General features: G+C 44.3%; 1 protein-coding gene across 1 annotated transcript in view; it reads left to right on the top strand.

Annotated features, from left to right (window-relative positions):
- RAB5A (RAB5A, member RAS oncogene family) overlaps positions 1–14,259 on the top strand; it is a 148,681-nt gene that overhangs the window by 104,485 nt on the left and 29,937 nt on the right. The window contains exons 4-5 of the mRNA XM_078663998.1: positions 2,733–2,855; positions 3,991–4,084. Coding sequence (XP_078520124.1) covers positions 2,733–2,855; positions 3,991–4,084 — 217 coding nt within the window. The remainder of the gene's footprint in view (positions 1–2,732; positions 2,856–3,990; positions 4,085–14,259) is intronic.

Raw genomic sequence — 14,259 nt, 5'->3', positions numbered from 1 at the left:
ATACCACGTCCAGAAGTTTGTCCTGGCAGGAGTGACAGGACCGATCCATACCCTTCTTGGGGTCACTGACAAATTTTGCAAATAAAACGGTTATCTTGATATTTATCTCCGGCATGAGGCCCACTTTGCCCTCCAAAAATGGCCAAGGGCATTCAGCCAGTAGGCAGCTGCTTAACTCCTTGTCTAGGGGTTTTCGTAATCTTCCTGCTATCTAGGAGGCCACCTCGGGTACTAGGCACCATTCCGAAAAATGTGGATGTAAAAGATCGTGTGGGTCTAGCAGGTCAGTGTCAGGTGGCTAGGAAGCAGTGTCCGCCTTGGGGTCACTGGACAGGAAGGGCTTGGCCTCCGGATGCCATGGCCTGCTAGGGTCCCCATCCCAGTTTGAGGTATTGGGAGTGTAGTCTCCATCTCCAAGGAAATTGGCCTGCTAGGGTCCCCATCCCAGTTTGAGGTATTGGGAGTGTAGTCTCCATCTCCAAGGTAATTGGGTGGAAGGGGAAAGATGGGGTCCCCTGAGGTACTAGGAACCTCAGAATCGGGATGGAGGAGTTGCGAGTCCATAAACACCTTTTTAAGGCGTGCAAATGTGTCTAGATTGACTCCTGGGTCGTCTGCATGCATGCGTTTCCCATCTGGGTTGGATGTAATCGGCTGCCCTGGAGGGATGGGGCCTCGTGGTCAGAAGAGTCTTCCCTTTGGCATTATGCTGGCAATTGCATGATTTTCCTCTCCAAAGGCACTACCACCCGCGAAATAGCCGTAAAGATAGAGGCATCCATAACTTGGCAAATAGTAGTTAGGGCAAGCCCTGTGGCAGTTTTAATTAAATTTCCCTAGGGGAATGGTAACTATAGGCAGCCTAAAGGCTGTGGGACCCAACACCCTAGGCTGTACTGGGTTTTAGTGCTGTCTTGGATGTGTCCCACTTAATTCCTCTAACAAGGCTAGTATTACCCGCACCGCAAGTGTTTTTTTGTTCAGGCGGTGACTCTGTAACTAGCAGCCAACAACAGTAAAGTTTTGGAAACTGCCTCCGTAATAGATTATAGATTGCCGCTGTACGCACTTCACTCTGATGAGTCAAATTGACGCGTGCTAGTTGCTGGGAGGTTGGGAGGTGCTGGACACGTTGAGAGAGTTGTGCGCGGGTCCCCCAGCTGCCGGCTGTCTGCACCATGCACTGGGTGCAGACAGCCAGCGCATGGTCTACGAATGATTTAGCACCGGGTGCCCCACGAACATGAGAAGCCTGAGAAGTCAGCAGGCTTCTCAGGTTTGGCAGTCTGAAGTGACTGCGTAGGAGCGAGAACGTTCCAGCGGCCGCGATGTGGAGGGAAACAAATTAATTTACATGAAGGCAAACAAACACACAGTGGTATGAAAACCCCGGCGGGTTGCTATGTTCCCCGCAAGACCAGGCACATTAAAGATAAAATATAACAGAATTTCAAAGGCACTTATTTTTAAGCTGCCGGAGTAGTTAAGAAAGAGGGGGATAGAGAGTCTTCAGGGATTTTTATATGGAAAAACGTCTAGAAAATGTAGTGTACTGTTACAAATCTTATAATGTTAAAGGGTGCTGGTTCGTGCCATAGAATTCAAACATGGACACTGGTAATATACATTTGTGAATTTGTCCAGGGCCAGCCCAACGTTGGGTACAGGATCGATTTTTCCTTGTCCAAATCCTGCCTCATCCCACTCAATTGATGCAGAACCCCAAATAGTCTCTGATCGTGAGGTGATGCATAATTTGTTGCGTTGTATCAATCGGTGTTGCCATGTTAGTAGCACTTCGTTCGCATATAATTAGAATCGCTCATCCAATTCTTGTCCCACCTCAGACCCTTCATAAGGGCATCTTTCCTTACCCAACTCCAGAGGCGCCAGTGCCAAGGTGAATATCATTGGGGACATCTGGCAACTCTTCTTGTCCCTCTGTTTAGAATACAAGGATCCAACAGCACCCCATTCACTTTAACCTTTGCTAGGAGGGTTCCTTATAGAGGAGCCTTAGCCATATCCTGGAATTGGGTCCAAACCTATGCTTTCTAGCCCCATAAACATACATTTCGATTCCAGGCAATCCAGTGATAGCACTGTAGTTGGTTCCCCCACGTCTCGGATATTGTCCGGACACCCAAATTGCTGCCGCAAGTTGATGAACATACTTCTGTTGGGTATAAAGTTCGACTGATAAGGTTATATGAGTCTGGATATAGCCTTTTTGAGTCTTGTAGCCAATACTTTTGCCAATATTTTATCTCAATATTTAATCACGAAATGGGCCTCTAGGACTCCTATTTGTCAGCAGGCTTCTCAGGTTTGGGTGTCACCACAATTGTTGCCGAGCAGCGTCTCCTGGAGGGATGCCGTGTACACTGGCCTCTAGGAATAGATCTTTTTCACCCACTGTTGTTGAGCAATGGCCAATAAAAGGGTTGCAGTAAAATGGGTATTTAATCCAAAATAAGTCTCATTTGTGACAGACCTGTTATTTTGAAAACTTTATATCAAACCTTGGTGTGCGGGAAAGGTTAAATTAGATTTTTTTTTCTGATTTGTAGCTATTTTTGCACAAGGTTTTTGTTTGTTATGATGGTATCGTACATTTGAAACCTTTTGTAATGACTGAGAGTAAAATAGATATCGCTCCATGTAGCTAACTGTATGCTAAACAGAGGAATTATCTTTTTGCTGAGTGTTCATGTCATTCGTACAATCAACAGGAGTCTTTTGCAAGAGGGAAAAACTGGGTGAAGGAACTTCAGCGACAAGCAAGCCCGAACATTGTAATAGCTTTGTCGGGAAACAAGGCAGATCTCGCCAACAAGAGAGCTGTTGATTTTCAGGTATGTTAAAACCTGATCCATCACTGTGTGTAAAGTGTTACATGATTGTGGTGATTATTATTATTTTTTTAGAAAACATTTGGGCATAAAACTGTAGATAGTTTCTAGAAAAGCAACACTACCCACAAGTGAGTAAATTCATTTTAAGAATACGCTACAGTTGCCTTCAGTGTTTCGAATCGCAGACGAAAACATGGTCGATATTAATCTTAAAAATTCTAAAATGTCTGATTGCAGTGTTTAAGGGAGGTCATCGTTCCTTCTGGAACATGCTAATGATACCCAGCAGGACAGGGAATTGTCACATGAAAATGCAGCTTTCTATAGGATGCCCTTTGCAGCACCAGTCTCTGTGTTTTACATTACTTTTTTAATTGTATAGAATATCATTACCTATTCGAAATTGGTACTCATTTTACCTATGTCAGGAGGATGAAAGCTCAGTCAGCCTTGCTGTTATATAGTCCTGAAAATCCGCAGATCAGAAGGTACACTGCAGCAAACGCTGAGGTCTGTGAGTTAACTTACCAATAGCAGTTCAGTGCCCCTTGATTGAACTGCAGACCAACTAAAGCCATATGGGTGCTCACTCTGTCTTATGACGAGAACCCACATGCTCCCAGGTCATTTTACACTTCCGTTTTGCTAGTGAATATGCATTCCTGGTGAGATCTCTCTCGGTTTCTGCAGTGCAGAATAAGGGTTCTAGCTAAGTTGAAAGGAGCCAGACTACTATCATGGTAAGTCAGAGATGTGGTTGGATTCCTTCTGTCTTCTGGATAAGGAGATACTGAAATTTAAGAACACACACACACTCTTCCCCTATCAGCGTTCCTTTTTGGAGGTGTAGCACTCTGACATGATGGTGAGAGGCTGACTCGGTCTCCCACATAGAATCACTTTAGGACTTCCCCTTTAGATGAGGGGGTATAAGCACCCTGGTAACTGGCTTCTTTGAAGGCTCTTTGAAGACAAATCCCCAGAATAGATACCACACACAAATCAAAAAGTCTGATCTGATACTTAAAAGAATGTGATTGCCTTAGCAAGCCTGTACAATGCGTACATATTATTTATGCTAAGATGTGGAAGAATATATAATGAATGTTTACACACTTTTTTTTTTTTTTTGCAGGAAGCACAGTCCTATGCAGATGACAATAGTTTACTGTTTATGGAGACTTCCGCTAAAACATCGATGAATGTAAATGAAATATTTATGGCAATAGGTAAGCACATTTTTTGTTTTTTAAAATAATGTATGTCTTTTTGGTTGTGAGATGCAACACGTTAGTACCCACTAATAAGTATCCTTAAGTTCACTTCTCCTACATCATGCACTCTTCTAAGGTTCACCCCTCTTGTATCATACTCCTTGAGCTCCCAAAACACTGATCGGCCCTCAATTGGATGATTTTTCTTGCGATCATAAAATTATTTGCTCTAGAATGCGTTTAACTTCAGTAAACTGTGCCTTAGCTGTTTTGAAATGGTCCAAGGCTGAAAAAAGCTTGCATGCTGGACTTTGCCCTGCCTACATTACCTATGCTGACCCTTTGTTTGTGCTTTTCCTATAAAAGAGCCTGGAAAGGTCCCACAAAATTTACCGTTTCTGTTTTTGTCCCGCTAGATTCTGACTTGGTTTTCTTCATTTTGATGGATACCGCTCACCTCACCTTTAGAATTATTTGCTGTGCGACTTTGCTTTGGCCTTGTTATCCAGTATTGGGGTATCATTCATACATTTGAAAAGGGAGTCCCACTGTACCATAGAAAGCAGTAAGCCTTGTACCATAGGTCATAATGGTTATAGAAGACACCATTATAGCCTATCTAAGTCCTTTTTTAAAAAGAGAACCAAACTTGAAACATAATCAAACAGGTGACAGCACACGCTAGAACACTCAAGACAGAGGTTGAAACCCTCAGATTTTCTGCACATCGTGTGAAGGGAGTCTCCCTGAGCTCTGCTCAGTTTTCTTCAGATTTTTTCTGTTTGGTAGATCTTTACAATGTCGGACTCTTCAAAAATAGGACTCTTCAGATCCTGCAAATCCTGTGGGGGAAAAAGAAACTTCATGTGGATGCCACATAAATACTGCCTGTATTGTCTTTACCCTCAACATCAGGTGAAGGAGGGCAGGTTATGTTGCACTTTTTCTTCAAAAACACTACGAGACCGAGAAGGACTTCTTCTTATATGGCTGAAAAAATCCAAACTCAGGCATCCAGTGCTTCTGGTGAGGACAGTGACTCTTCTCATGCCTCCCCCAAAAAGGTCAAGATCTTCTGACCCTGGGCTGCTGAAGGTAGTAGAAAGCCCTTAAAGAAGGATCCCCTCAGAAAAGAGAAACTGTAGCTGGTGTCCGTATGGTCGGCTTCATCCCAACCAGCTACTCCTTCTGACAGGTAAAAAGACAGAAAGAGTGATTCCTGGCGGTGGGAGAAGAGGAGGGTCGGTCACTTGTCCGGTGTCACCCGTATCTGCGCCTGTCTGCTTGGATTCTGGAGCTGCGGTCGCGGTGTCGCAGGCTTCGCAGAGCCGGGAGGTAGATTCGCCTGGATCAGCTGGCTCAGATAACTCCCTGCTAAACAGAAGTAAGGTGGTTGGGCAGGTCCGGGGCAAAAAAGGTTCGGCTGACAATGGTAAAAGTAAAGGTTTTGGTAAAGTTGTGTCCTTAAGGTGTACAAGAAGCACAACTAGAAAGCAGAATAAAGATCATAAGTTGGCAAAAAAACTACAATTTCCAGGGTGCACCACAGGGCGGGCTCAGAACGTAGACAGAGGGGTTGCTGGAGGCCTGGAGCAGAATTTAGATTTAGAGAGAAGTGAAGCGAGGAGTGCCGATATAAACGACAATATTAAAGGTAAAAATAAAAACCAAAAACATAAAGGTGCTGGCAATAAACATTTGAAGAGCTCTAGTGGGGTAACACCATCCCTACGCTCTTTCTTTAAAGTTATACCCCAGGTATTAGACATCTCGTCAGGTATGGCAACCTCTGTAGAGGTAACTTCGCAGGCAGTCTTACCTGTCTCCATCCCTGTTCTGATCTCAGCCCCGGTCTCGGTCCTGGCTACGGTTCCTTTCTCTGCCTCTGTTTCTGTGCCCGGGCCTATTTTGGGCCCTTTTTCTGAGCCAGTGGAACCTGCAGTGCCTGTATTATCCTCCGTAATGATATCTACCCCCACACCTCCCTTTTGTGCTCCTTCACCGATTGCTTCACATTCTGTACCACCCAACGAATCTTGCACACAAGATACCTCTGAGCCCGTCAATATGATAGAGACAATTACCTCACACGACGGGCAGGCTGAGCAAGGAGACCAAGGGGCACAATCAACAGAGAAAGAGACAGTGGATGGAGGCAGATGTGGGGATCTGGAGGTAGGTCGAACACTTGAGGCCTTGGTTCTATCAATTACTGCAATGAGGGAGGAATTCAGGAGCGACTTCGCAGTTTCCAAAGCTAATCAAAACGATATTAGAGCATCCTGTGAAGTACTTGACAAGAAGGTGGATGGTCTGTATGAAAGGACGGAGATATTAGAAGGCTCGGTGGGCCTACTAACATCCAACCTTGAGACCGCCAGGTCAAAAATTCAAACACTGCAAAAGGATGGGGAGAGTATGCGGGAGCGGATTGAAGTGCTGGAAAATTATTCTCGACGGAATAACATTCGGCTTTTGAAGATTCCGGAAGGGAAGGAAGGTACAGACCTTAAGAGCTATATTACCAAGTTATTAAAAGATTATCTTAATTTTGAAGAAACAGTTGAAGATTTGGATAAAGATATCCAACGAATACATAGGGATCCGTTCCGCCTTAATCCTGCAAGAAATAAACCTAGAAAGGTTTTGATAAACTTCCTGACATACTCCCTCAAGGAAAAGATTTTGAACCTCGCGCTGAAAGCCAGAACTCTACAAGGTCCGGACTTCTCTTTTGAAGTACGGTCAGATCTATCAAAAACCACTCTTGATCGACAGTGGGAGTTGGGGCAGCGCATGGATGAATTTAGGTCACTGGGTGCCACTGTCCAGATGAGGTTCCCGGCCTTTCTACGCATTATGTATAATAACAAAATGCACAATATTCGCTCTCCACTGGATGCTGATGAACTATTGGAGAGTATTAGAGATCATCTTCAGGCTCAAGGCGGTAGTTGACCTACTCATCTCGTGGTCTGTATTTACAACCACCTAAATTCCCTGTCAAACCCCTAATTTGGTTTACTTTAGATATTTTATTAATATTATTATTTTTTTTTTTTTTTTTTTTTTTTTTTTTTGGGTGGGTTGACAATCGGGCAATATCAAACTGAAGGGTCTAAGGATCCAAGGAAACAAAGGGAATAGCAGGCTGTAAGACGAAATAAACAAATAAATAAGAAAATAATGGTAAATAGAAGTAGACTATGATTGGGCAAGCATTTTTTCACTTTTGGGGTGTAGTAAGGAGTAAGGAACTTGCAAAAAAGGGAAAAAAAACAACAAGAAAAGAAAAGGGGGACAAAAGGGAAAATAGCAGAAAGCACTATACTTTTAAGAGTCCCCCCTTTGCACCTTAACCAATTTTTCCCCTTAATGTATTCACCTTAGCAAGAGTTGCAGGTGTAGGTGTAGATCGCCTGCGGAGAAAAGCAGCAGGGTGGGGTTTGGGGCAGAGGGCTGTTGGAGGGCGTTAATCTGGCTAGACATCAGGCCAGAGTATTCAGGGGTGGGTTCTCTAGGGGGGAGGGGGGAGGGCTGTGGGGGGGAAATTAGAAAAAATTCCTCATTTGTCTGCCTTTCTTTTTCATTTCCTAGTATATTTTTTTTTAACATCTACTCGAGGTCAGAATTTTAAAATGCTAAGGCTAGGATCCTGTAAGAGGAGGTTAAGAGCAGCGGGGTGGCTAGATGTGATTCTATGACGTTTATTCAATGCATGACCTGGAATGTCAATGGTCTGCGCGTGAGAAGTAGGCGGGATCGTATCCTACAATACTTGAGAGATTCTCCCGCGCAGATCATCGTCATCCAGGAGTCACATCTATTGAAAGCAGAGGCCACAGCAATACTGAAAAAACAGAGATGGATAGATACATTTTGCAGTACAGACCACAATGCGAATATCAGGGGGGTATTATTTATCTTTAAAAAGTCTGCCAAAGCCCGAATTTTAGATCACAAAGAGGACCAGTCAGGGAGATGGCTGATAGTTAGAATTCTGTTGGAGGGTCAAATTTATACCCTGGTGGGATATTACGGCCCTAACTCTGATGATCCATCTTATTTGGATATCATCAGAAACAATCTGGTAACATCTCATGACCCGGTGATCTGGATGGGTGATTTTAACATCGTGCTTAACCCCCGTCTAGACAAATCGGTAAAATCTAGAGCCTGTGGTGCTGTTAAATCCAGGCAAACCCTCACTGAGATCATGAAACAACTAGGGTTGGCAGATTTATGGAGGGAAAGAGCTGGGGATAAATTGGGGGTCTCCTTCCGGAACAGTCGATTTAAACATAAATCCAGAATCGACTATGCTCTTTTCAGCCACAGCTTGAAAGACACTCTAACAGAGATAAACTATCTTCCTTCTCATATGTCAGATCATTCAGCTCTTATATTTACCCTAAAAACTGGTAATACGTTAAATCATTCATCCTGGTCGTTTGACCGGACAATCCTACTGGAGGAAGAAGAAGTTAACTTTTTGGTGGCAGAGACCATCTCATACTTTGAGTTAAACCTTAACTCTGCTGGCCTAGCTGTGGTTTGGGAGGCATTTAAGGCATTTTTAAGAGGCCGCATCACTAACAGAGCCTCCTATAGGCGGAAACAATACAGACTTTTGACATCCAGCTTGGAACAAGAAATGAAACAAATAGAGTTAAACCTTGGCCTATCCTTAGGATCCTTAGAAGAGCAGACAAGACTCGCCGAATTAAAATTACAATTGGAAATAATATTGCAAGAGAGGGTAAGTAAAAGGTGGGAGGCCAGTAAAATCTCCCAGTTTGAATTTGGTGAGGCTGCAGGTAGGGTCCTTGCATGGAAGACAAAGTCTGATCAAGCACTAAATTACATTAAAGAAATCAAGGTAGAAGGGGAGGCGGTAGTAAGATCGTCGAACTCAGAGATCGGCAATGCCTTTTTTGAATTTTTCCAGGCAATCTATACGGAGGACCTTCCCAATGACCAGGTGGCGAGAGACACTTGGCTAGAGGGAATTACGCTCCCAACTCTTTCAACAGCACAGCGGAACAGCTTAGAGATGAAAATAACCGAGGCCGAAGTACGGGTGGCCATAGGGAAAATAAAAAAAGGAAAATCGTCGGGCCCCGACGGTCTCCCTGGAGAGATGTATCGAGCTCTGGGAGATTCCATCATCCCAGCTCTGACGGATCTCTTTAATGGCATCTTAAGTGAAGGTGATCCACCGCCAAAATCATGGGGGGAGGCCACGATTGTCCTTATCCCTAAACTAGGGAAGGTACCATCGGAATGCGGGTCGTACAGACCGATATCACTGTTGAATAGTGACTATAAAATCTTCACTACGATCATGTCGGAGCGATTGGGCAGTGTAATTGGCACCATCATCCATCAAGACCAAAAAGGCTTTATTAAGGGACGCCAATTATCTGACCTAACGCACGACTTGATAGGTGCAATAGATATTGCCTCGGCTTTTTCCCTACCACTGGCCACCCTTACACTAGACGCTGCTAAGGCCTTTGATAGGGTTAATTGGTCTTATTTGAATGATGTACTAAAGAAGTTCAATTTTGGGGAGTATTTCTGTAGGACCATCGCCCTGCTGTATGGGTCTCCTACAGCTAGGTTGCTAATCAACGGGGTCCTGACAGATGCCTTTAATATCACAAGAGGCACAAGGCAGGGCTGCCCGCTTTCCCCCCTCCTCTTCAATTTATATATTGAGCCATTTGCTCAGGTTTTACGGGAGGAGGTAAATATTCCATCTTTTAAATTTAAGGAGTGGGAAAGGCGGGTAGCACTGTATGCAGACGATATTTTGGTCCTTACCTCGGACCCAGCTTTGGCATTCCCTGCTGTCATCACGCGGGCTGAGGAGTTTGGGTGTATCTCGGGGTATAATATTAACTCGAGTAAAACTGAGATCATGGCATGGAACATACCAGACCTACGATTGGAAGTAAATATTGCCACTTCCATGCGTTATCTCGGGATACGCATTACGCAAGATCTGGGCAATATTGGACCCACTAACTTGGACCGAATATCAAAGGAATGTAAAGCTCAATTAAAATCTTGGACTCACCTGCCCCTTTCCATACTGGGTAGGGTGAATTTGGTTAAAATGTCTATCCTCCCCAAATTTACGTTTATTTTCAATACCATACCCTTAGCATTTGACATTAAATCGATAGACAAGTGCCAACGAGAAATCAATTCCTTCATTTGGAACTATAAATCCACCAGACTCGCATGGAAGAAGCTGAGGAGGAGAAGGGAAAAAGGAGGTCTTGCTCTGCCCGACCTGTCATATTATGCATGGGCCTTCCAGTTGTCACACTCTAGGATGCTTTTAAAAATACCATCTAATCTTCCTAGTGGATCGATATATAGAGCTATGCTAACAGGGGCTAATCTACCAGTTGACGGGTTTCTCTTCAAATTTGGGAGCCAGAAGTTTTTTTTAAAAATTAAACTTAAAATTTTACAGTCATGGGCCAAAGATTGGTTTTTCATTAGGAAAAAATTGGGGTTGTCCTACTATTCCAACTTTGCCCCAATATGGGATTCCCCGGGTCAACCCTTGTGTTTAAAGGATAGCCTGTCCTCTTCGCTGGAGGAGGCCGGGGTTACAAGATGGGGAGAGCTATTGGTGGAAGGATCAATAATAGCCTGGGATGAGCTACGTGAGCATATAGGCCCTGGGTTCTCCAGATTTAAGTTTATCCAACTTGATAGTTGGGTTAGGGCCGAGTGTGGTAAAGGGTTACAATTAGGTAAGGCCAGTACCTTAGAGCAGATGTTAGTGGAACGATCTAGGGGTGGTAAAGAAGTTGCCCTATGGTATTGGCAGCTAATGGAAGAAATTGATGGGGAGTTTGTCCTCCCAGATAAACTTTGGGGGGAGACGACTGGCTTTCAGTGCGAGGAGATATGGTCAAAATCTTTCACCCTCCTTTATAAAATTGTAAAACCATCATGGTTAAGACGTAACCACCTGTTCACAGTTCATCGGGCATATATTACTCCGTCGAGACTCTCCAAGTTTCTCCCAGACAAGAAATGCAACAAATGTAATTTATTGGAAGCATCAGATATTCATATGTTCATGGAATGCCCTAAAATTGCCCAGTTCTGGGAGGAAGTGAGATCTACTCTAAATTCCATTTTAAATATATCACTGTCAATCAATCTGCCACTTATTATCTTCGGGTGGGAAGACAGTATTATCGGCAAGGCGAGATCTTTCCTGTTCTATGCCATCTTACTGGCCAGAAGACAAATCTGTATTCACTGGGTAGACAAAACTGCTCCATTACACTCTGGCTGGCTTACATCCCTATATGAAACATCGAAAATGGATTTGAGTAGACCATGCAATAAAAGTAGTATTTCTTTTTGGGACCTGTTGACCCAGTGGAGATAGTGTTCTGGGGTTTTTTTTTTTTTTTTTTTTTTTTCCCCGGGTCCTATGATTATGCCCTTAACACTCCTTGGACTGGGTCTGGTCACGTCACTATGGAAGTCCTACAGGTTGAAATATACCTTGATGGAGTTAGCGTAAGGCTCCCAAAGTCTCTCTTTCTCCTGGGATTTTTCTGCCACCATTCTTTTATACTCGTGTTCTGGAGCTGGAGTCGGGTAAAGGTCATCTTCTTACCTGACTCTCAGAGGAGGACACGCAAGGTGGTTGGTATTTCCCAAATTGAGGGCAAGGCAAATGAGGACCAAAAAAAAAAAAAAAAGACAGAAAGAGGTCTCCTTCTTCAGAGCAGTCGACATCAAAACCGTACGGACGGAATAGGTGGTATTTATTTAATTATACCTCGTCCGTTGGCTCCCGCGCCATGCCTTGCCCCACCACGCTTACCTTAGCTAGCCGCTGCGGAGTATAACTATCAGCAACACAGGAGAGATGAGGCACTCATGCCCACCTCCATTTACAAGATTTCCAGGCTATGCTGCACGACTATTAAAGATGCTTCCGGGACACCCTACAGAAGCAGCCACTTATTCAGCTGGTTCTTCCGGCTATGCAAGTAAATATACCACCACTTATCACATCCATGGTATCGCCAACACATAATGTATCACCCCTAAAACAAGACCATACATCCTTTGAAGAGGAACATGAGGAGGGAGACATTCAGGAGCCCCAACAACCACCTGAAGAATGGAAGGATTATTTGAACCTTACTCCATCTCCTCCCCCCACCTCACCCGGCAGATTATCCCTGGAAGACATTTGGGGTTTCCATAATTTGATGGACAGAGCAACGGCAAGGTTCCACCTCCCCTCTTCAGTCAAGGAGCAGGCTAAGAAGTCCGTAAGAACAATTCCTGTCATTGATTAAATTTGGGAGGAAGATACAAAAAAATCTGACAACGGTTGTACAGGTTCCACCACGTCTTGATTAAAAAAAAATAGAAGGCCACAGACGATTCTTCGCCCTTCCTTATTAGCCATGCCAAGCCAGATTCTGTCCTCTCACAGACTGCTCAGAGGCGTTCTAAAAATCTGTCCACTCGCATTATAGCACCTCCGGATAAAGAGGGTAGTAGGTACCTCTATAATATATGGATGTGGCTCTCCCTGAAGTCAGCAATCTGTCTGAGCAGCAAATTCACTAGCTATCTCAGCTAAGTATGATCGACAGATGTGGTCATATGTTAGCAGCCTTCTTGACCTCATTCCTGAAGATAAGCAGATGCACAGAAGATCATACACGAAGGCGAGCACACATCAGAAAGAAATTGATTGTGCTCTAGACATCGCCTCAACAGGGTTTCGACAGTTAGCAGGGGCGGCTGTCCTAAGACTACAGGAGTGGCTGAAGGCTACAACATTTAGACCGGAGGTTCAGACAAACGTACTTTATATGGCCTATGATGGCGAGTCCCTATTCAGGAAACATGTCGACAAGGCTCTGCTAGCAATAAAAACAGATCCTGAAGCTGTGTGATCCCTTGGCACTTTACAATACTGCAAGTTTCCCTTTAGTGGTACCAAAGGCCAAGGTTTCGCTACCTATAGAGGAGGGATATCAACGACCCAAGCAGTATCAACCACAGTTTCAACATAGAACAGGTTAACAACAACCCTACTGCCAACCACCTCCCACGCCCTACAACAAGCAAGGCACAAAGCATAAGCAGATGACACCGGGATCAATCAGTGACCAGGATCAGGTACTGGTTACACCACCTTCCAGTCAGGTGGGAACATCTCCAACTATCTTCCACAATGGCAGGAGATAACATCGGACAGATGGGTGTTGGATTTAGTAACATACGGATACACAATGTGTGCAGAGACCTCCAGCCAATCCTCCGAAAGGAGCGCATTCACCTCGTCTTCACTTATTATGAAAAGAAGCTCATATGGTGCAGAGACCTCCAGCCAATCCTCCGAAAGGAGCGCATTCACCTCGTCTTCACTTATTATGAAAAGAAGCTCATATGTTAGCAAAAGGAGCAATAGAGTGAATCCCTGCTTCCAAAAAGAGAAAAAGTTTCTACTCCACTTTCTTCCTTATTCGAAAGAAGTCAGGGGAGTGGCGGCCCATCCTAGACCTCAAAACTTTAAACAAATTCCTGCGCAAACATTCTTTCCATATGATTCCGCTCTCCGACATTCTCCGCCTTTCGAAAAGCAGAGATTTCATGACCTCCCTAGATTTGCAAGATGCTTATTTCCATATTCCCATACATCTAAAGCATTGCAAGTATCTCAGTTTCACTGTAGCCGATGTCCATTTCCATTTCAAGGTCCTCTCGTCTGGGGCAAAAATCCACCCTGAAAATCTTCACAAAATGTCTTGCTGCGGTGGCAGCCACACTTCGCCAACAAGGTCATCAGGTTTTTCCCTACCTAGAAACTGGCTCCTGAAAGCTCCCACACTGCAGCAGGCCTCCAAAACTACTGTGGCGTGCGTTCCCTTATTTCACAGGTTGAGTCTCGCAGTCAACTACCAGAAGTCCTTAATCATCTCAAGTCAGACGAGGATTTTCTTAGGAGCCAAACTCAATACCAACAACAACAAAGACAATCTATCGCTGGACAGGCAACAGCGATCATGAAACCTGGCATAAAAAAATCTCATAAAGTCCCTTCTTGGCATGATGTCCTCCATCATAAACCTAGTCCTACTGGGTCGACTAAAGATGAGACCCCTACAGGAAGAGCTTCAGTT

Source organism: Lissotriton helveticus, chromosome 10 (assembly GCF_964261635.1).
Source record: "Lissotriton helveticus chromosome 10, aLisHel1.1, whole genome shotgun sequence".
In the NCBI taxonomy this organism is placed as follows: domain Eukaryota; kingdom Metazoa; phylum Chordata; class Amphibia; order Caudata; family Salamandridae; genus Lissotriton; species Lissotriton helveticus.
This window is presented reverse-complemented; position numbering and strand designations above follow the sequence as displayed.